The sequence below is a fragment of the Delphinapterus leucas genome, chromosome 9 (genome assembly GCF_059928025.1).
Source record: "Delphinapterus leucas isolate spDelLeu-1000000601 "Yukka" chromosome 9, BTC_Dleu_Yukka2, whole genome shotgun sequence".
Classification (NCBI taxonomy): Eukaryota; Metazoa; Chordata; class Mammalia; order Artiodactyla; family Monodontidae; genus Delphinapterus; species Delphinapterus leucas.
Window position 1 is genome coordinate 19810490 of NC_143137.1, and position 20408 is coordinate 19830897.

Here is a 20408-nt window from a genome sequence, read left to right on the forward strand (position 1 = left end):
CACAAACTCTGCCAGTCCTCAAAGATCTACGGGAAACTCACTGTGCTAATAGGCAAAGTTGGCCTTTCTGTGCTTCTTTTAAAGTAGTCCATCCTGAAACACTGACCTTTTAGTTTAATAACAGTTTTATTTGAGAGAATGTTCAGATCCTGAAGCTGAAAAGAGTGTTTTCAGAAAAGCCATTTTGAATATTGGTCTCCAGATGGTATATCTTTTTCCCTTATGCACTTTGGACCAGACCTATCAGAAGAAATATGTTGTTGCTTTCTGTATTCTATTGATTGAAAAACAAATAACTTGAAACTTAGATTTGCTCAAAACCCATTACCACGCTGGTTTATTTTCCTGCCTGGGCTTTGAATTGCTATTTTAGATTTTAAACTCTTTATGCTTGGTCATGTTTTATCTTTTGTTATTTTAAATTCTCCATTATAGCTAAGGTAATTACTTTTTCAGCTGTGACCTTGGACGTGAGACCCAAAAGTTTTGTGTGTTTGTGTGTGTGTTTCTTTTCCAGAAATAGCTAGGGCATTAGAGAGACAGCTATGCTTTAGTCCCTCGACTGACCAGAAGTGATGTGAGCTAGCCGGTCCCTTGGGCATGTCTTCTTCAGTGGCTTCTGGAGCTTCCCTGACCTTTGCATCTCTTGTGCTTCCTCTTCCCATCTTTCTCCCTCCCCTCTTGGCCTCCCTAGGTGATACCACCATTATCTCCATCTATCAGTATTTACCGCCTCACCCCACGGCAGGTGGCTTGGCAGGCATGAGAGGCAGGAGTGTATATAGAGAAGGAAGACAAGCCTTGAAGCTGCGTTTCCTTCTCTGCAGTCTCTCTTGCATGGCTACCTTCCCAGCCACCCAGCTGGTCGCCATGTGGTAATGGAGTCCTTACCGTTCCCTTCCAGGTTTATCACATCATCATGAAAAGCTCACTGCTGATTTTGGCTCTTCCCCTGGTAGCAAGCCCTTATGTAAGAGGCATACAATGCACTACTAAGATATGTTGTATCAGCTCACTTAGAAAACGGATCTCACTGCTTCATGCTTAGACCTGGTGTACCAAGGTCTTACCGAAGCCTAGTTTTAATTGAGTGAAATTCAGTTGAATTGTGATTGAGAATTTGATCGAGTTTTGCATGAGAAAAATTTTGCTGCAATAATTTGAAGCAATCAGGGGAATTTGTGTGATTTTACACATGGTCTGACTGTGTGTTGATCCTAACTGGTATGTACACTTCAGAGTATAGTTTGATCAGTTAGTACTAATTGGGTGAAATATTTGTCTCAATTTTTGCTACTAATAGAGCTTGAAAAAATGTGTCACGTTGTTTTGCTTGTTTATAAGAAGGAGATGAAAATGTGAAAATCATCACCTTATAGAGTGCATAGCTGAGAACTTCATAGCCAGCTGACACCTATGTAACCTACCCGGTTTTGTTTTTGGATGAGGAAATCAAAAGTCAGATAGGTTAACTGATTTATCTAAAGTCTAGCTAATAGAAAAACAAAGACTATCCATATCCAGACTCCTTGCTGAGCTCTTACTGTCTGTAATTTCTCTAGTGGGATTTGTATTATTTTGAACGTTTAATGCTGAAAAAAAAAAGTCTTAAGATTTGCCTGAATCAGACAATTCCCTGTTCTAGTTTTAATTAATTAATTTTGTGTGACCACTAATCTACTTCCTTTGTCTACAGATTTGCCCTTTCTAGACATTTCATATCAGTGGGCACATACAATATGTGACCTTTTGTGTCTGGCTTCTTTCACTTAGCACAATGTTTTCAAGATTCATCCATGTTGTAGCATATATTAGTACTTCATAACTATTTATGGCTGAATAATATCACACTGAATGGATATACTACATTTTGTTTATCCCTTCATCAGTTGATTAGCATTTAGGTTGTCTTCACTGTTGGGATATTGTGAATAATGCTGTCATAATACTCATGTACAAGTTTCTGTGTAGACATATTTTCAGTTCTCTTGGATATATACAGTACGTAACAGTGGAATTGCTGGATAATATGGTAACTTTGTTCAGCATTTTGAGAAACTGCCAAACTATTTTTATAGTGACTGCATCATTTTACGTTCCCACCAGCAATGTATGAGGGTTTCAATTTCTCCACATTCTCACCAGCACTTGTTATTGTCCTTTGGATTATAGTGGGTTTGAATTGGTAAGTCATTGTGGTTTTGGTTTGCATTTCCCTAATGATGAATGCTGTTGAGTGACTTTTCATGCAGTTATTGGCCATTTGAATATCTTCTTTGGGGAAATGCCTATTTATGTCCTTTGCCCATTTTTAATTTCGTTGTCATTTTATTGTTCTGTTCAGTTGTTCTGTTGTAAGAATTCTTTGTATATTCTGGATACAAGCCACTTGTCAGCTATATGATTTGCCAGTATTTTCTCCCATTCTGTGGGTTGTCTTTTCACCTTCTTGATAATGTCCTTTGATGTTGTTGTTTTCTGATAGTCCACAAGTAAGAGAAGACATCCTTAGGACCTTTCATGTATCTTCTTTGTTATTGCCCAGTGTCAGCTAAATTTTAAAGTTTTTGCATATCCGGTTGTAATTCATTTTTTGCATATTCCGTAAGGCAAGGTGCTTATAATGCAAGATTATCAAATAAAATGTTATTGAAGAGCAGAGAGTACTGTCTAGTTTCCATCTAGTAGGCTCAACCAGTTGAAATACTTGTTAGGTCCTGTGTGTATTCCTAGATCTTAAGTGTTTCTGGTGCTTTCTTGGTCATAGTTTTGGGTAGTGGGTTTTGGGTACTGAAGAGGAAAGAGTCCTTGCTTATTTCTTATGGAAGGCTCTTAAAGAGTATGTAAAATTTGTCTATTTTATTTGCTACCATAGCTGTAAGAATCCTACAAAACATATTGTACAAAATCTTCTAATTGGAAAGACCAGATGTTTCAGATCAAGTCATTAGGTATTTAGAAGCCCCAGCCGTGTTCTCAGCACTGTTCTGTCTCTCTCTCCAATTGTTGGCACTTGAATTTGAATGACGTTTTCCAAAAAATATGGTTTTAAATATGAGTCATAAATTCCCTTTTTTGTAAATCATGGAAAAATGAATGTAACTGCAAATGATTTTCTTTCTCTAATAAGTGATTTTTTAAAATGTTTAATTATCAAAGTAGGAATGTTTTGGTGTCATTTTCCTCTCTGAAGTCCCTTCCTTACACCCTCTCCTCCCCCTCTATGCAGTTGTCAGACTTTAATGGTAGGACATCATTTTAAAGAATTTGTACTTAATGGCTCAGTCCCACTGGGCAGTAAGCAGCTCCTTGAGTTTATTATAACTTCTGGCAGGTGTGGAGATTTCTAGGTCACCAGGGAACTCTTGATTAAATTACTCCTGAAGTGCACTAATTGGTCTTTTCCACCCTGCTTAGGTGGTTCCAAGGAGACACTGACCAGCTGGCAAAACTTTGCCTATTAAGATCTAGTCTCAGCTTTGTCTTCCTGAGTATTCTCATGCTTTTGTTTAAAGAAGTCACTTGTTTTATCTCCTTCCCCTCTTTATTGATTTTAGTTTCTGATGAAGAATTGAAAAGAAGAGTGGCTGAGGAGCTGGCATTGGAGGAGGCCAAGAAAGAATCTGAAAATCAGAAACGGTGAGCTTCATGGTGTTTGAGACAGATTTTGGCAGACTTGTCATATTTATGAAATATTTTTGAAGAAGAATGATTATAATAAGACTCATCATTTGTATTTGGCTGAACATGTATGAACGTGGCTGTTTTTGGTTTTGGATTGTGCTTGTTTTTTTTTTTTTTTTTTTTTTTGTGGTACGCAGGCCTCTCACTGTTGTGGCCTCTCCCGTTGCGGAGCACAGGTTCCAGACGCGCAGGCTCCGCGGCCATGGCACGGCATGTGGGATCTTTCTGGACCGGGGCACGAACCCCTGTCTCCTGCATCGGCAGGCGGACTCTCAACCACTACGCCACCAGGGAAGCCCTGGATTGTGCTTGTTAAAGCCCTAGGTTATTCCCTTCCCAAACTCAATTGTAAATGACCATTTCTTGTGTACTTCTTAGTTGCATGAATAATTGAGCCCTGTTTTTTCAATATGTGAGAAGTAGTTCTTGAGGATTCTCCTGGCACTTCTCAGGCTAGGTTCAAAATTAATGAATATATTTATGATTGAAAATCACATCGTCTATTATGGGTATTAAGGTTAACAATATTGTAGCTAATAATGAATGTTATATGTTATAGATAGTACCCATGTTAGTAAGTAGCTCTGATTAGTAGTATGCTCACTTAAAAAAATCAAAGATGTTACAGATAAGTGTAAGGTTGAAAAAACAAAATCCTCTGTAATTTCATCCTACAGAGATAACCACTCTTGAACATTTCATTCCTCTAGATTTTTTTGTATACATCTATATTATTGTTGTCATTATTACTACTTCTACTAACAGTAGCTGCTAAAAGAATGTTCACTGAAATGTTTTTGTAATAGAAAACTGGAAGCAATCCAGATGCCCATCATGGAGGGCTGCATGAGTGAATTATGGTACACGGAATTTTGTTACAGTGGAATATTAGACAGTCAAGTAGATCTTATGTGCTGATTCAAAAAGATGTTGAAAGGCTGTAAACTGAAAAGAAAGCAATATTCAAAACAACATAGATAATTTTTTTTTGGTAAAAGTACTACTTTTTAAAGACTTAAAGTATATACTTACTCATAGAAATATGTGGATACATTTTAATCCAAGATAGAGTCAAGTGCTTTCCATCTGTGCTATTTCTGAAATTGCCATATAGCACAAAGCATTATTATTATATGATTATGCAAATATCTTTCACATGCACAATGACTACTACCAGTAGATGGTTTGTAAGATTGTGTGTGTGTGTGTGTGTGTGTGTGTGTGTTGGGCTGCTTCACTAGTTTGCTTGAGAGAGCTAATGTAAGGAATCTTTGAATTGGATTCTCATCTTCACTGGCTATAGGGGCTTCAGTGTATAATTTAACCTCTTTGGGCCTTAAATATTTCATCTCTAAAGTGAGGGTTTATGAAATGTTCTCTAACATTTCTTCTCTTTGACGAAGTGCTAAATAAGCTAGGTCCGATTTGCCTGAAATGTGTAGAACAGGACATGAGTTTTACTGTACATTAAGACCACCATTTTTCTCAGGAAAGAGAGAAGGCTCATGGCTTAGGGTTTTAAAAATCAAGATGTAGTTAGTACTGCTAAAAGTGTCTATGCATATTTCAGTAGTTTCCCACGCAGCACTTCATAATTATTTAATTGGGGTTAGGTTGATGGAGTATATAATTAGATAGTGAAGTTAAAATATTCAGAAAAATTCAGACCATTTTCATTAAGAAGCAGAGAAAATCAATGTGTTATGGTAGAATTCCTTGTCTTTGAAATTTTATTACTTTTAATTGAATTTTATTTTAATCAGGAATTTTTGGTTAGACCTTCATATTTACTTTGCTTATTATATTTCACATAGGAATTTTTTGTCTTCCTTTCTTCCCCTATGGTACAAGCTTTTGTTACAGTAATTCTCACTGTGGTGGGTTTTTTTTTTTCCCCTCCATGACTTAGCTCCCATTTGTTCTCCTGTTCTATGAAAGGTAAAGGGCAGATGAGATGGATACAAGGTGCCAGTGAGGGCTGATTTCATCTCTCATGTGGACTGGGGTTGGCAGCCTAGCTGTAACCTGGGACAAATGACTACTGATAAAGAATTTATTTTCTGTCACTTTTAAGGGGAACAGAGGGTGGTACAGCCTTTTTTTATTGTTTTCTCTTTAAAAAATATGTTTTGTTTGAAGCCTTCTTCATGCAAACTTCCAGCTGTCAAATCTTGGCAAAAAGTGTGTGTTTATCTGTATGATACTTCTTAGAAGAATCAATACCTATGTTTTTCCTTTTTTTCAACCAGAGAAGAAACTTCAGAAAAAGCATTAAAAAGGTTTTCTGTGCCATCTTTTAAAAGCAACTTTTTGGAGAAACAAAGCATTTATAGATAATTGTATCTGTTGCCTTAATTGAGTAAAGCCTTGGAAGCAGTTTTAGAGGATGGTTCCTTGTGTCCTGGACTGCCAGTGGTATATGCCTGGCTTTCCAAGTCTTCTCTTTTCACCCCAGATGTACCCATAACTGTAGTTGAGTTCCTAAGCCCTTAAGATTGGGGCATAGGCACATGAAAGTGTAAGGGATCCAACGTACGCAGAAAGGACTTTGGAAATTATTTCCATTGTGATATTTTTCTTTATAGGATAGTTATAATTTTTAACCTTTTTATTATGGACACTTTAAAACACCTTCAAAAACAGAAGGGTACAGTGAATCCCCATGACACTGTTACAACAATTCTTGTTTCATCTGTACCCCATTCACTCCACCTATATGGTGAATGGTAAGGAGAAGCACCAACATTTTTAATAGGTTGGTGAATTTCATGGCAGGGAAATACTCTGAAATATCTTCCGTCAGGCTAGCTTAATAAGGACCTTGTTTCAGTTAGGTTTTTTTGGTTGAAAGACTGGAACTTAACTCTGGCCAACTTGGGAAGCAAGGAAATTTTTAGAAGAATATTAGTTGAAAGGAATCAAAAGGAAGACTAGAGAACCACTAGGTAGGGAAGAACTGGGTAGTACTTAAAACTTTACACAGTGAGGAGGAAGTAATTCTCCAGGATGACGGTTCCATGATAAAGGGGAAAGGATGGTGGGTGGCTGAATTTCATTGAATTGAAGATGCCATCGATTTCTAAGAAGCATTGTATTTGACGTACCACTAAGAAAAAAATTGCTGCAGATAATAACCCAGTAGTTTATATCTTAGAATTTTTTTATTGAAAGAGCTCATTAAGACTGACTTTGAATTTCTAAAAACCTATCACTTGTATGTTCATAACAAGGAAAATGTAAGTGAAATAAATAGGTTAAGGCATGTCAGCTAGGGGAGATTTTGGTTTCCAGGGGACACATGAAAATGTCTGGAGACGTTTTTTGGCTGTCACAACTAGTTAGGTCTTACTGGCATCTAGTGGGTAGAGGCCAGGGATACTGCTAAACATTCTGTAATGCACAGGATACCCCCCACCCCCCAAAAAAGACAAACCTTACAAAAAAACAAAGAATTATCTGGCCCAGAATGTCAGTAGTGCTGATAGTGAGAAACCCAAGGTTAAGGGACTCAAAACCTGTTCATGTTGGTTCTAATTCTTCTAAATTGTTCTGTGACTCAGGGTCTTGATATCTTTGTTTTTCCACACGGTATCATATTCTGTGCCATCAAAACCTTGATGACACAGCATTCTGCTGTTGTACCTGGGATTTTTCCAGGCTGCTGACACCAGTTTTGCAAATTTTGATGCTTATGTGCAAGCTATGCCAACTATTCAGGATCAGGCTGGCAGACTGCAAGTGTGAGGTGCTTTCAGGCATGTGGAAACGTGGGCAAATAGGGTCCTAGAACTGTATTTTGTCAGTACAGTCTGTACATACTCTAGACCATAACCTCTGTTAGGTTGGAAATGATTTTTTTTTTTTTAATTGGGGTATAGTTGTTTTACAACGTTGTATTAGTTTCTGCTGTACAGCAAAGTGGAGTTCCCTGTGCTATACAGCAGGTTCTCATTAGTTATCTATTTTATACATATTAGTTAGTGTATATATGTCAATCCCAATCTTCCAATTCATCCCACCCCCACTTCCTCCTTTGGTGTCCATACGTTTGTTCTCTATGTCTGTGTCTCTGTTTCTGCCTTGCATACCGGTTCATCTGTACCATTTTTCTAGATTCCACATATATGTGTTAATATACAATATTTGTTTTTCTCCTTCCGACTTGGCTCTGTATGACAGTCTCTAGGTTCATCCATATCTCTGCAGATGACCCAATTTCGTTCCTTTTTATGATTGAGTAATATTCCGTTGTATATATGTACCACATCTTCTTTATCCATTTGTCTGTTGATGGACATTTAGGTTGCTTCCACGACCTGGCTATTGTAAGTAGTGCTGCAATGAACGTTGGGGTGCATGTGTCTTTTTGAGTTATGTTTTTCTCTGGGTATATGCCCAGTAGGATTGCTGGATCTTATGGTAATTCTATTTTTAGTTTTTTAAGGAACCTCTATACTGTTTTCCATAGTGGCTCTATCAATTTACATTTCCACCAATAGTGCAGGAGGGTTTCCTTTTCTCCACATCCTCTCCAGCATTTATTGTTTGTAGATTTTTCAATGATGGCCATTCTGATCAGTGTGAGGTGATACCTCATTGTAGTTTTGATTTGCATTTCTCTAATAATTAGTGATGTTGAGCAGCTTTTCATATGCCTCTTGGCCATCTGGATGTCTTCTTTGGAGAAATGTCTATTTAGGTCTTCTGCCCATTTTTTTTCTTTTTTTTTTTTTTTTGCTGTACACGGGGCTCTCACTGTTGTGGCCTCTCCCGTTGCGGAGCACAGGCTCCGGACGCACAAGCTCAGCGACCATGGCTCATGGGCCCAGCCGCCCTGCGGCATGTGGGATCTTCCTGGACTGGGGCACGAACCCGTGCCCCCTGCATCGGCAGACGGACTCTCAACCACTGCGCCACCAGGGGAGCCCCTGCCCATGTTTTGATTGGGTTTTTTTTTTTTTTGTAATATTGAGCTGCATGAGCTGTTTGTATATTTTGGAGATTAATCCTTTGTCTGTTGATTCATTTGCAAATATTTTCTCCCATTCTGAGGGTTGTCTTTTTGTCTTGTTTATGGTTTCCTTTGCTGTGCAGAAGCTTTTAATTTTCATTAGGTCCCATTTGTTTCCTTTTGTTTTTATTTCCATTACTCTAGAAGGTGGGTCAAAAAGTATCTTGTTGTGATTTATGTCAGAGTGTTCTTCCTAAGTTTTCCTCTAAGAGTTTTATGGTGTCTGGCCTTACATTTAGATCTTTAATCCATTTTGAGTTTACTTCTGTGTATGGTGTTAGGGAGTGTTCTAATTTCATTCTTTTACATCTAGCTGTCTGGTTTTCCCAGCTCCACTTATTGAAGAGACTGTCCTTTCTCCATTGTGTATCTTTGCCTCCTTTGTCATAGATTAGTTAATCATAGGTGCGTGGGTTTATCTCTGGGCTTTCTATTCTGTTCCATTGATAGATATTTCTGTTTTTGTGCCAGTACCATACTGTCTTGATTACTGTAGCTTTGTAGTGTAGTCTGAAGTCAGGGCGTCTGATTCCTCCAGCTCCGTTTTTTTTTTTCCCCCCCGCAAGATTTCTTTGGCTATTTGGGGTCTTTTGTGTCTCCATACAAATTTTAAGATTTTTTGTACTAGTTCTGTGAAAAATGCCATTGGTAATTTGATAGGAATTGCATTGAATCTGTAGGTTGCATTGGGTAGTATAGTCATTTTCACAATATTGATTCTTCCAGTTCAAGAACATGGTATATCCCTCCATCTGTTTGTGTCATCTTTGATTCCTTTCATCAGTGTCTTACAGTTTTCTGAGTACAGGCCTTTTACCTCCTTAGGTAGGTTTATTCCTAGGTATTTTATTCTTTTTGTTGCAACGGTGAATAAGATTATTTCCTTAATTTCTCTTTCTGATCTTTCATTGTTAGTGTATCGGAGTGCAAGTGATTTCTGTGCATTAATTTTGTATCCTGCAACTTTACCAAATTCATCAATTAGCTCTAGTAGTGTTCTGGTGGCATCATTAGGATTTTCTATGTATAGTATCATGTCATCTGCAAACAGTGACAGTTTTACTTCTTTTACAGTTTGTATTCCTTTTATTTCTTTTTTTTAAAAAAATAAATTTATTTTTATTTATTTATTTTTGGCTGCATTGGGTCTACGTTGCTGCATGCAGGCCTTCTCTGGTTGCGGCGAGTGGGGGCTACTCTTTGTTGTGGTGTGCGGGCTTCTCATTGTGGTTGCTTTTCTTGTTGCAGAGCACAGGCTGTAGGTGCGCGGGCTTCAGTAGTTGTGGCACGTGGGCTCAGTAGTTGTGGCTTGTGGGCTCTAGAGCACAGGCTCAGTAGTTGTGGCACACAGGCTTAGTTGCTCCGCGGCATGTGGGATCTTCCCGGACTAGAGCTCAAACCTGTGTCCCCTGCATTGGCAGGCTAATTCTTAACCACTGCACCACCAGGGAAGTACCCTTTTATTTCTTTTTCTTCTCTGATTGCTGTGGCTAGGACTTGCAATAGGACTTGCAAAAGTATGTTGAATAATAGTGGCAAGAGTGGACATCCTTGTCTTGTTCCTGATCTTAGAGCAAATGCTTTCAGTTTTTCACCATTGAGAATGATGTTTGCTGTGGGTTTGTCATATACGGCTTTTATTATGTTGAGGTAGCTTCCTTCTGTGCCCACTTTCTGGAGAGTTTTTATCATAAATGGGTGTTGAATTCTGTCAAAAGCTTTTTCTGCATCTGTTGAGATGATCATGTGGTTTTTATTTCTTCAGTTTAATATGGTATATCACATTGATTGATTTGCATATATTGAAGAATCTTTGCATCCCTGGGATAAATCCCACTTGATCATGGTGTCTGATCCTTTTAATGTGTTGTTGGATTCTGTTTGCTAGTATTTTGTTGAGGATTTTTGCGTCTGTATTCATCAGGGATGTTGGTCTGTAATTTTCTTTTTTTGTAGTGTTTTTGTCTGGTTTTGGTATCAGGGTGATGGTGGCCTCATAGAATGAGTTTGGGAGTGTTCCTTCCTCTGCAGTTTTTTGGAAGAGTTTGAGAAGGATGGGTGTTAGCTCTTCTCTAAATGTTTGATAGAATTCACCTGTGAAGCCATCTGGTCCTGGGCTTTTGTTTGTTGGAAGATTTTAAATCACAGTTTCAATTTCATTACTTGTGATTGGTCTGTTCATATTTTCTATTTCTTCCTGGTTCAGTGTTGGAAGGTTCTGTCTTTCTAAGAATTTGTCCATTTCTTCCGTGTTCTCCATTTTATTGGCATAGAGTTTCTTGTAGTAGTCTCTCATGATCCTTTGTATCTCTGCAGTGTTTGTTGTAACTTCTCCTTTTTCATTTCTAATTTTATTGATTTGAGTCCTCTCCCTCTTTTTCTTGATGAGTCTGGCTAAAGGTTTATCAATTTTGTTTATCTTCTCAAAGAAACAGCTTTTAGTTTTATTGATCTTTGCTCTTATTTTCTTTGTTTCTATTTCATTTATTTCTGCTCTGATATTTATGATTTCTTTCTTTCTACTAACTTTGGGTTTTTTTTGTTTCTTTCTCTAGGTCCTTTAGGTGTAAGGTTAGATTGTTCATTTGAGATTTTTCTTGCTTCTTGAGGTAGGATTGTATTGGTTTAAACTTCCTTCTTAGAACTGCTTTAGCTGCATCCCATAGGTTTTGGGTCATTGTGTTTTCATCGTCATTTGTCTCTAGGTATTTTTTGATTTCACCTTTGATTTCTTCAGTGATCTCTTAGTTATTTAGTAGCATATTGTTTAGCCTCCATGTGTTTGGTTTTTGCAATTTTTTTCTTGTAATTGATTTCTAATCTCATAACATTGTGGTTGGAAAAGATGCGTGATAGGATTTCAGTTTTCTTAAATTTACCAAGGTTTGATTTGTGACCTAAGATGTGATCTGTCCTGGAGAATGGTCCATGTGCACTTGAGAAGTAAGTGTATTCTTCCACTTTCAGGTGGAATGTCCTGTAAATAAAAATTAAATCTGTTTGGTCTATTGTGTCATTTAAAGCTTGTGTTTCCTTATGTATTTTCTCTGGATAATCTGTCCATTGTTGTAAGTGGGGTGTTAAAGTCCCCCAGTATTATTGTGTTACTGTCAATTTCCCCTTTTATGGCTGTTAGCATTTGCCTTATGTATTGAGGTGCTCCTATGTTGGGTGCATAAATATTTTTAATTGTTATGTTTTCTTCTTGGATTGATCCCTCGATCATTATGTAGTGTCCTTCCTTATCTCTTGTAACAGTCTTTATTTTAAAGTCTATTTTATCTGATATGAGTATTGCTGCTCCAGCTTTCTTCTGATTCCCATTTGCATGGAATATCTTTTTCCATCCCCTCACTTTCAGTCTGTATGTGTCCCTTGGTCTGAAGTGGGTCTCTTGTAGACAGCATATATATGGGTCTTGTTTTTGTATCCATTCAGCCAGTCATTGTCTTTTGGTTGGCGTAGTTAATCCAGTCACATTTAGGGTAATTATCTGGAAATGATTTCTTGAGTGTCTGCCTCATCTCCTACCTAATTCAGAAATCCTTTTATGGCATCTCTGACAGGTCATGCCACACACATTAGAACCCATTCAGAAATCATTTAAACTGAAGATACTTTATTAGGCCATTTAGAGTTTACCTGAACTCCTTTAAGTTTCCACTTCTTTATTTTTCATTTATTTTTTAAATTGAAGTATAGTTGATTTACAATGTTGTCTTAATTTATGCTGTACAGCAAAGTGATTCAGTTATACATATAAAAATTCTTTTTTATATTATTTTCCATTATGGTTTATCACAGGATATTGAATATAGTTCCCTGTGCTGTATAGTAGGATGTTGTTGTGTATCCAAGTTTCCACTTCTTTAAAACTAATATGCAGATGTGGCCTAATAAAAGTTGCTTTCGAGGAGGAGGTTTCTACTAGGGCCACAGCGATGCCATAGTTAATTTTAAGCACTATGGCTGTATATGTTATATTCTCATTTCTAAAAAACATTTACACATGGAATCTCAATTCAATTTATCTTAGATCTTATTCTGTTTTATGAGAATCTTGAGTGATTTGATGCCTTCCAGAATCACTGACATAAAGTTAGTACACACACTAAAATTGTTGGATCTAATTTGGAATCGTAGGTTTGCTTATCACAACATATAATGGATGGAATAGTTGTTTGGTGTATTGAGAGTCAAGAGCAAACTAAATGCTCGTGTTAGCAGTCTGTTTTTGCTGTGATACTCTGTTGTGTGTTTTGGATTATAGCTGACAATAATGTGTTACAACTATAGCTGGCCAGTATAGCAAGGATGTAATATGCTACAGTTTGAGTATAGACTTTTAAAATGTGATTTACTTCTCTCCTGTGCCCCACCTCCATAAGTCAGTCTCTGACAGCAAGAAAAATGTGACTACTTCTGACCTCTGACCTTTGGCATTTGAATTTCACCTCTATACCTATAAAGGCAAGTGAAAGTTGCCTCCATTTTAATAACCTTTTTCAGGAAGCCAAGAAGAAAGGGAATAGTTACTTGATGTTGTAACTAGCTGTACATCAACCAAGATTACTTGCTTGCTGTTTTTAGGTGGATGTTAGTTGAGATTTTACCCCATTTTTAATTACTTGAACAATTACATTAGATTTGTGAGATGCAAAATTATTTGGTTTAATAAATTAGTCATAAATTTTATCAGCTGTGTGGTTAAGTTAGAGTATAGCACAGTCCATTTATTTTTCCATTTATCACATCACATCAAATAAGGACTTATATCATCAAATAAAGGCTTAAAACTTGTTTGTATCAATACTTCTTAGTTTCTCATAGTAAAGGTGAAATTCATAGGGCTGGTGTCTTCTGTTTAAATCCACTATATATAATAATTCATTTTAATTTTATTATTTGATATTATTTGCCTTTGGAGGAAAAAGCTGAAAAAGGAAGGAGGAAAGAATCCAATATAGAAAAACAGTGTTTGGGGGGCCTAGTGTCACATTGAAAATACATAATGTAAGAAATCATCTACCTAGTGTGGCATCTTTCACATGGTAAACTCTCACAAATATTTGTTCAATTGAATGATTGAATGAATCATTCGTACTGGAAAATCTTGACATTCTCCTGGGAAGGGCAGTCTACTCTGTATACATATGCATATACATTTCACATTATGTTAAAAACAAAAAAACTATGCTTTTAAAAATTAGACATTAACCAAGGACTATAGGTACTAGAGACTAGTTATAAATCTTTGTTTCAAATTAGTGTAGTGTTAAACGTTTTCTAGTCATCGACACATATTACACAGTTGTTATGAAATTACATACCTTCAACCTGCAAGTCATCTCTAGGTATATAGTAATTAAAAAAAAAAAAACCAACTTTCAGGGAACAAGTTCTGTTGATCCACTAATATTTATCAGTGGCTTTTATCATAAAAATGTAGTTTTTAAGTGACCTTAAAGATCAGTTAGCAGTCAATATTTTCTCAGGGTTCTCACAACTGTCACAGGCAATGAATCTCACTTCTAATTTACAAATATTTGCAAAGAAGGTCATTACAGAAGTTTGTACCCTGCTGTGTTGTGAGCAGATTCCCCAGGGTCTGGCTCCAGTAGGCGCAGTGGATGGTTGATTGGCATTATCTGGAAAATATTTATGTGCTCTGACATTTAAGAGATCCTTCTGTAGTATAAAAATCCCAATATATTAGATTAATTATTTTATTAACCTCATTAAAGCTGTTTTTTTTTTTAAATGCGTATTGTGTTTCTGTGGTTTCATTCCTTTAACTTTTCTGTTCCATTCTGCTTAAAAGTAAAGCCCTCACTCATTTGGAATGTAATAGATCACATCCTAACCACCCAGTACTTTTCACTGGGAAATGACTGGAAGTGCTATGTATGTACTAAGTATTGGAATCTTTAGCCATCTGCTACTTCATCTTTTTTCTTCAAGTGGCACTTTTCTATTTTTAATAGAGACAAGTGCTTTCTATAACCAACAATTACAGAAGGTTGGATTATCCAGTCTGTGTTTTATTCACATCTCTTTACTTTTTCCAAATCCAGTTTTCTTTCCTATTGATGTTATGCTGTTGTAGACTCCTACCCTGAATTCTGTTTGAGAAGCTATTTTTACATGTAGGAATATTAAACCTGGAAAACCATAATCAATCAAGCATGCTGTAGAAATCTGTAACTTTTTTTATTGGTTGTAATAGCAGCTGTGATGTTCAACCACTTCTTGTTCATATGTTTCTTTTGACAGTAATTACAGTGTTTTCTCTCATGAAGCAAGTGTTTGAAGTAATTTGTGCCAAAGTTGGTTTCTGCATTTGGAAGTTTCTAGGAGTTGGTTTCTGAGTGTCCTATAGTTGTTATAGTTCTTGTTGAAGTTTCTCCATTACCCAGAACAATCTCAGGGGGAGCGGACATTGTAATATACTCTGTAAATCATTTATTATTCTTCACGTAAACTATTAATGTTTTTTTGTCAGTGTTATCACTGTTTTATAAAAACAGATGACTCAAGTAGACATATGTAAAGTTTTCAGTCAGCAGTGGAAGCAGGACTTGAATTGGGCTGCCTGCCCCAGAGCCCTGTATTCTGTTGCTGAGGTGATAGAATCATATTGTGTCCCATCACCCTGTAAACATTTATTCAAAGGAAACCCAACAGAACTCTGATACAAAACTGCTTCAAGTGCCATCTGGTTATAGCTAGGACTAGGGATTTAGAGCTCTGTCAGCCATTTCCCCCACCTTTTTCCTTCCTAGAAACCTGGGAAGCATAGGGCTTAGTTTGAGAAACTTCTGGCTAGAATAATTTTCTCTCACATTGGGACACTTCATTTGTGAGGGGTAAACTTTTCTTTTCCAAACAGCATTTGCTGGAGAGACTCAGTTCAGTTTCCATTTTAGAAGGTGAATGGGCAGTGGCCTCATGTCCATTTCCTTGTGTCCAGAAGTCCATACTTATGGACAGTGGTCTGTGTAGGCTGGGCCTTACCCTGCTGAGCCCTCAGTCCTGGGCCTTCTGGGAGCCATCTGCTGATCCTGCTGGTGATGAATGCCTTGTTAGGAGGAGGGTAGCAGAATGAGACCCTCCTCTGGCAGTTCGCTCTGCAACTGGGGAGAAATACACAGGGTTCTCCTCTTCCTCTCCTGACCTCAACAGGTTAGCCAGTAGAGCCTCTAGCTGTAAAGGAGTGCGGGTGACATAGTTATAATTCAGATGTAAATTTTATCTCAGCATTATAATATTTCTAAACATTGGCACATTTTCATGTTTAAGTAAACCTCCCGCTCCCTTTCCTGGTTGCAGAAAACCCTTAAAAACGAGTAGCTCATCTTAAGTTTCTATTTTTTTGAGAGAACCCATATTCTTTTGCATCCCATTCTTATCCAGAGCAGCTGTCATTTGTGTTTTTTTTTTTTTTTTTTTTAAACATCTTTATTGGGGTATAATTGCTTTACAATGGTGTGTTAGTTTCTGCTTTATAACAAAGTGAATCAGTTATACATATACATATGTTCCCATATGTCTTCCCTCTTGCGTCTCCCTCCCTCCCACTCTCCCTATCCCACCCCTCCAGGCTGTCACAAAGCACCGAGCTAATATCCCTGTGCCTTGCGGCTGCTTCCCCCTAGCTATCTACCTTACTACGTTTGTTAGTGTGTATATGTCCATGACTCTCTCTCGCCCTGTCAAAGCTCACCCTTCCCCCTCCCCATATCCTCAAGTCCGTTCTCCAGTAGGTCTGCGTCTTTATTCCTGTCTTACCCCTAGGTTCTTCATGACATTTTTTTTCCCCTTAAATTCCATATATATGTGTTAGCATACGGTATTTGTCTTTTTCTTTCTGACTTACTTCACTCTGTATGACAGACTCTAGGTCTATCCATCTCATTACAAATAGCTCAATTTCGTTTCTTTTTAAGGCTGAGTAATATTCCATTGTATATATGTGCCACATCTTCTTTATCCATTCATCCGATGATGGGCGCTTAGGTTGTTTCCATCTCCGGGCTATTGTAAATAGAGCTGCAATGAACATTTTGGTACATGACTCTTTTTGAATTTTGGTTTTTTCAGGGTATATGCCCAGTAGTGGGATTGCTGGGTCATATGGTAATTCTATTTGTAGTTTTTTAAGGAACCTCCATACTGTTCTCCATAGTGGCTGAACCAATTCACATTCCCACCAGCAGTGCAAGAGTGTTCCCTTTTCTCCACACCCTCTCCAGCATTTATTGTTTCTAGATTTTTTGATGATGGCCATTCTGACTGGTGTGAGATGATATCTCATTGTCGTTTTGATTTGCATTTCTCTAATGATTAATGATGTTGAGCATTCTTTCATGTGTTTGTTGGCATTCTGTATATCTTCTTTGGAGAAATGTCTATTTAGGTCTTCTGCCCATTTTTGGATTGGGTTGTTTGTTTTTTTGTTATTGAGCTGCATGAGCTGCTTGTAAATTTTGGAGATTAATCCTTTGTCATTTGCTTCATTTGCAAATATTTTCTCCCATTCTGAGGGTTGTCTTTTGGTCTTGATTATGGTTTCCTTTGCAGTGCAAAAGCTTTGAAGTTTCATTAGGTCCCATTTGTTTATTTTTGTTTTTATTTCCATTACTCTAGGAGGTGGGTCAGAAAGGATCTTGCTGTGATTTATGTCATAGAGTGTTCTGCCTATGTTTTCCTCTAAGAGTTTGATAGTTTCTGGCCTTACATTTAGGTCTTTAATCCATTTTGAGCTTATTTTTGTGTATGGTGTTAGGGAGTGATCTAATCTCATACTTTTACATGTACCTGTCCAGTTTTCCCAGCACCATTTATTGAAGAGGCTGTCCTTTCTCCACTGTACATTCCTGCCACCTTTATCAAAGATAAGGTGTCCATATGTGCGTGGGTTTATCTCTGGGCTTTCTATCCTGTTCCATTGATCTATCTTTCTGTTTTTGTGCCAGTACCATACTGTCTTGATTACTGTAGCTTTGTAGTATAGTCTGAAGTCAGGGAGCCTGATTCCTCAAGCTCCTTTTTTCGTTCTCAAGATTGCTTTGGCTCTTCGGGGTCTTTTGTGTTTCCATACAAATTGCGAAATTTTTTGTTCTAGTTCTGTGAAAAATGCCAGTGGTAGTTTGATAGGGATTGCATTGAATCTGTAGATTGCTTGGGGTAGTAGAGTCATTTTCACAATGTTGATTCTTCCCATCCAAGAACATGGTATATCTCTCCATCTATTTGTATCATCTTTAATTTCTTTCATCAGTGTCTTATAATTTTCTGCATACAGGTCTTTCGTCTCCTTAGGTAGGTTTATTCCTAGATATTTTATTCTTTTTGTTGCAGTGGTAAATGGGAGTGTTTTCTTGATTTCACTTTCAGATTTTTCATCATTAGTATATAGGAATGCCAGAGATTTCTGTGCATTAACTTTGTATCCTGCTACTTTACCAAATTCATTGATTAGCTCTAGTAGTTTTCTGGTAGCATCTTTAGGATTCTCTATGTATAGTATCATGTCATCTGCAAACAGTGACAGCTTTACTTCTTCTTTTCCGATTTGGATTCCTTTTATTTCCTTTTCTTCTCTGATTGCTGTGGCTAAAGCTTCCAAAACTATGTTGAATAAGAGTGGTGAGAGTGGGCAACCTTGTCTTGTTCCTGATCTTAGTGGAAATGCTTTCAGTTTTTCACCATTGAGGATGATGTTTGCTGTGGGCTTGTCATATATGGCCTTTATTATGTTGAGGAAAGTTCCCTCTGTGCCTACTTTCTGCAGGGTTTTTATCATAAATGGGTGTTGAATTTTGTCGAAAGCTTTCTCTGCATCTATTGAGATGATCATATGGTTTTTCTCCTTCAATTTGTTAATATGGTGTATCACGTTGATTGATTTACGTATATTGAAGAATCCTTGCATTCCTGGAATAAACCCCACTTGATCATGGTGTATGATCCTTTTAATGTGCTGTTGGATTCTGTTTGCTAGTATTTTGTTGAGGATTTTTGCATCTATGTTCATCAGTGATATTGGCCTGTAGCTTTCTTTCTTTGTGACATCCTTGTCTGGTTTTGGTATCAAGGTGATGGTGGCCTCGTAGAAGGAATTTGGGAGTGTTCCTCCCTCTGCTATATTTTGGAAGAGTTTGAGAAGGATAGGTGTTAGCTCTTCTCTAAACGTTTGATAGAATTCACCTGTGAAGCCATCTGGTCCTGGGCTTTTGTTTGTTGGAAGATTTTTAATCACAGTTTCAATTTCAGTGCTTGTGATTGGTCTGTTCATATTTTCTATTTCTTCCTGATTCAGTCTTGGCAGGTTGTGCATTTCTAAGAATTTGTCCATTTCTTCCAGATTGTCCATTTTATTGGCATAGAGTTGCTTGTAGTAATCTCTCATGATTTTTTTTTATTTCTGCAGTGTCAGTTGTTACTTCTCCTTTTTCATTTCTAATTCTATTGATTTGAGTCTTCTCCCTTTTTTTCTTGATGAGTCTGGCTAGTGGTTTATGTATTTTGTTTATCTTCTCAAAGAACCAGCTTTTAGTTTTATTGATCTTTGCTATCGTTTCCTTCATTTCTTTTTCATTTATTTCTGATCTGATTTTTATGATTTCGTTCCTTCTGCTAGGTTTGGGGTTTTTTTGTTCTTCTTTCTCTAATTGCTTGAGGTGCAAGGTTAGGTTGTTTATTCGAGATGTTTCCTGCTTCTTAAGGTGGGCTTGTATTGCTATAAACTTCCCCCTTAGAACTGCTTTTGCTGCATCCCATAGGTTTTGGGTCGTTGTGTCTCCATTGTCATTTGTTTCTAGGTATTTTTTTATTTCCTCTTTGATTTCTTCAGTGATCACTTCATTATTAAGTAGTGTATTGTTTAGCCTCCATGTGTTTGTATTTTTTACAGATCTTTTCCTGTAATTGATATCTAGTCTCATGGCGTTGTGGTCAGAAAAGATACTTGATACAATTTCAGTTTTCTTAAATTTACCAAGGCTTGATTTGTGACCCAATATATGATCTATCCTGGAGAATGTTCCATGAGCACTTGAGAAAAATGTGTATTCTGTTGTTTTTGGATGGAGTGTCCTATAAATATCAATTAAGTCCATCTTGTTTAATGTATCATTTAAAGCTTGTGTTTCCTTATTTATTTTCATTTTGGATGATCTGTCCATGGGTGAAAGTGGGGTGTTAAAGTCCCCTACTATGAATGTGTTACTGTCGATCTCCCCTTTTATGGCTGTTAGTATTTGCCTTATGTATTGAGGTGCTCCTATGTTGGGTGCATAAATATTTACAATTGTTATATCTTCTTCTTGGATTGATCCCTTGATCATTATGTAGCGTCCTTCTTTGTCTCTTGTAATAGTCCTTATTTTAAAGTTTATTTTGTCTGATATGAGAATTGCTACTCCAGCTTTCTTTTGGTTTCCATTTGCATGGAATATCTTTTTCCATCCCCTTATTTTCAGTCTGTATGTGTCTCTAGGTCTGAAGTGGGTCTCTTGTAGACAGCATATATAAGGATCTTGTTTTTGTATCCATTCAGCCAATCTGTGTCTTTTGGTGGGAGCATTTAGTCCATTTACATTTAAGGTAATTATCGATATGTATGTTCCTATTCCCATTTTCTATATTGTTTTGGGTTCGTTATTATAGGTCTTTTCCTTCTCTTGTGTTCCTTGTCTAGAGAAGTTCCTTT

The 20408-nt window shown here is 37.2% G+C and overlaps 1 protein-coding gene across 3 annotated transcripts in view; it reads left to right on the forward strand.

The window, feature by feature from the left end:
• CHCHD3 (coiled-coil-helix-coiled-coil-helix domain containing 3) overlaps window positions 1-20408 on the forward strand; it is a 316341-nt gene that overhangs the window by 53954 nt on the left and 241979 nt on the right. For all 3 annotated transcript variants that reach the window (XR_016394280.1, XM_089917385.1, XM_022580882.3), the window contains exon 3: window positions 3558-3639. Coding sequence is in view for 2 of the 3 variants with exons in the window: in XM_089917385.1 (XP_089773511.1) it covers window positions 3558-3639 (82 nt within the window). In the remaining variant the exon portion in view is untranslated. The remainder of the gene's footprint in view (window positions 1-3557; window positions 3640-20408) is intronic.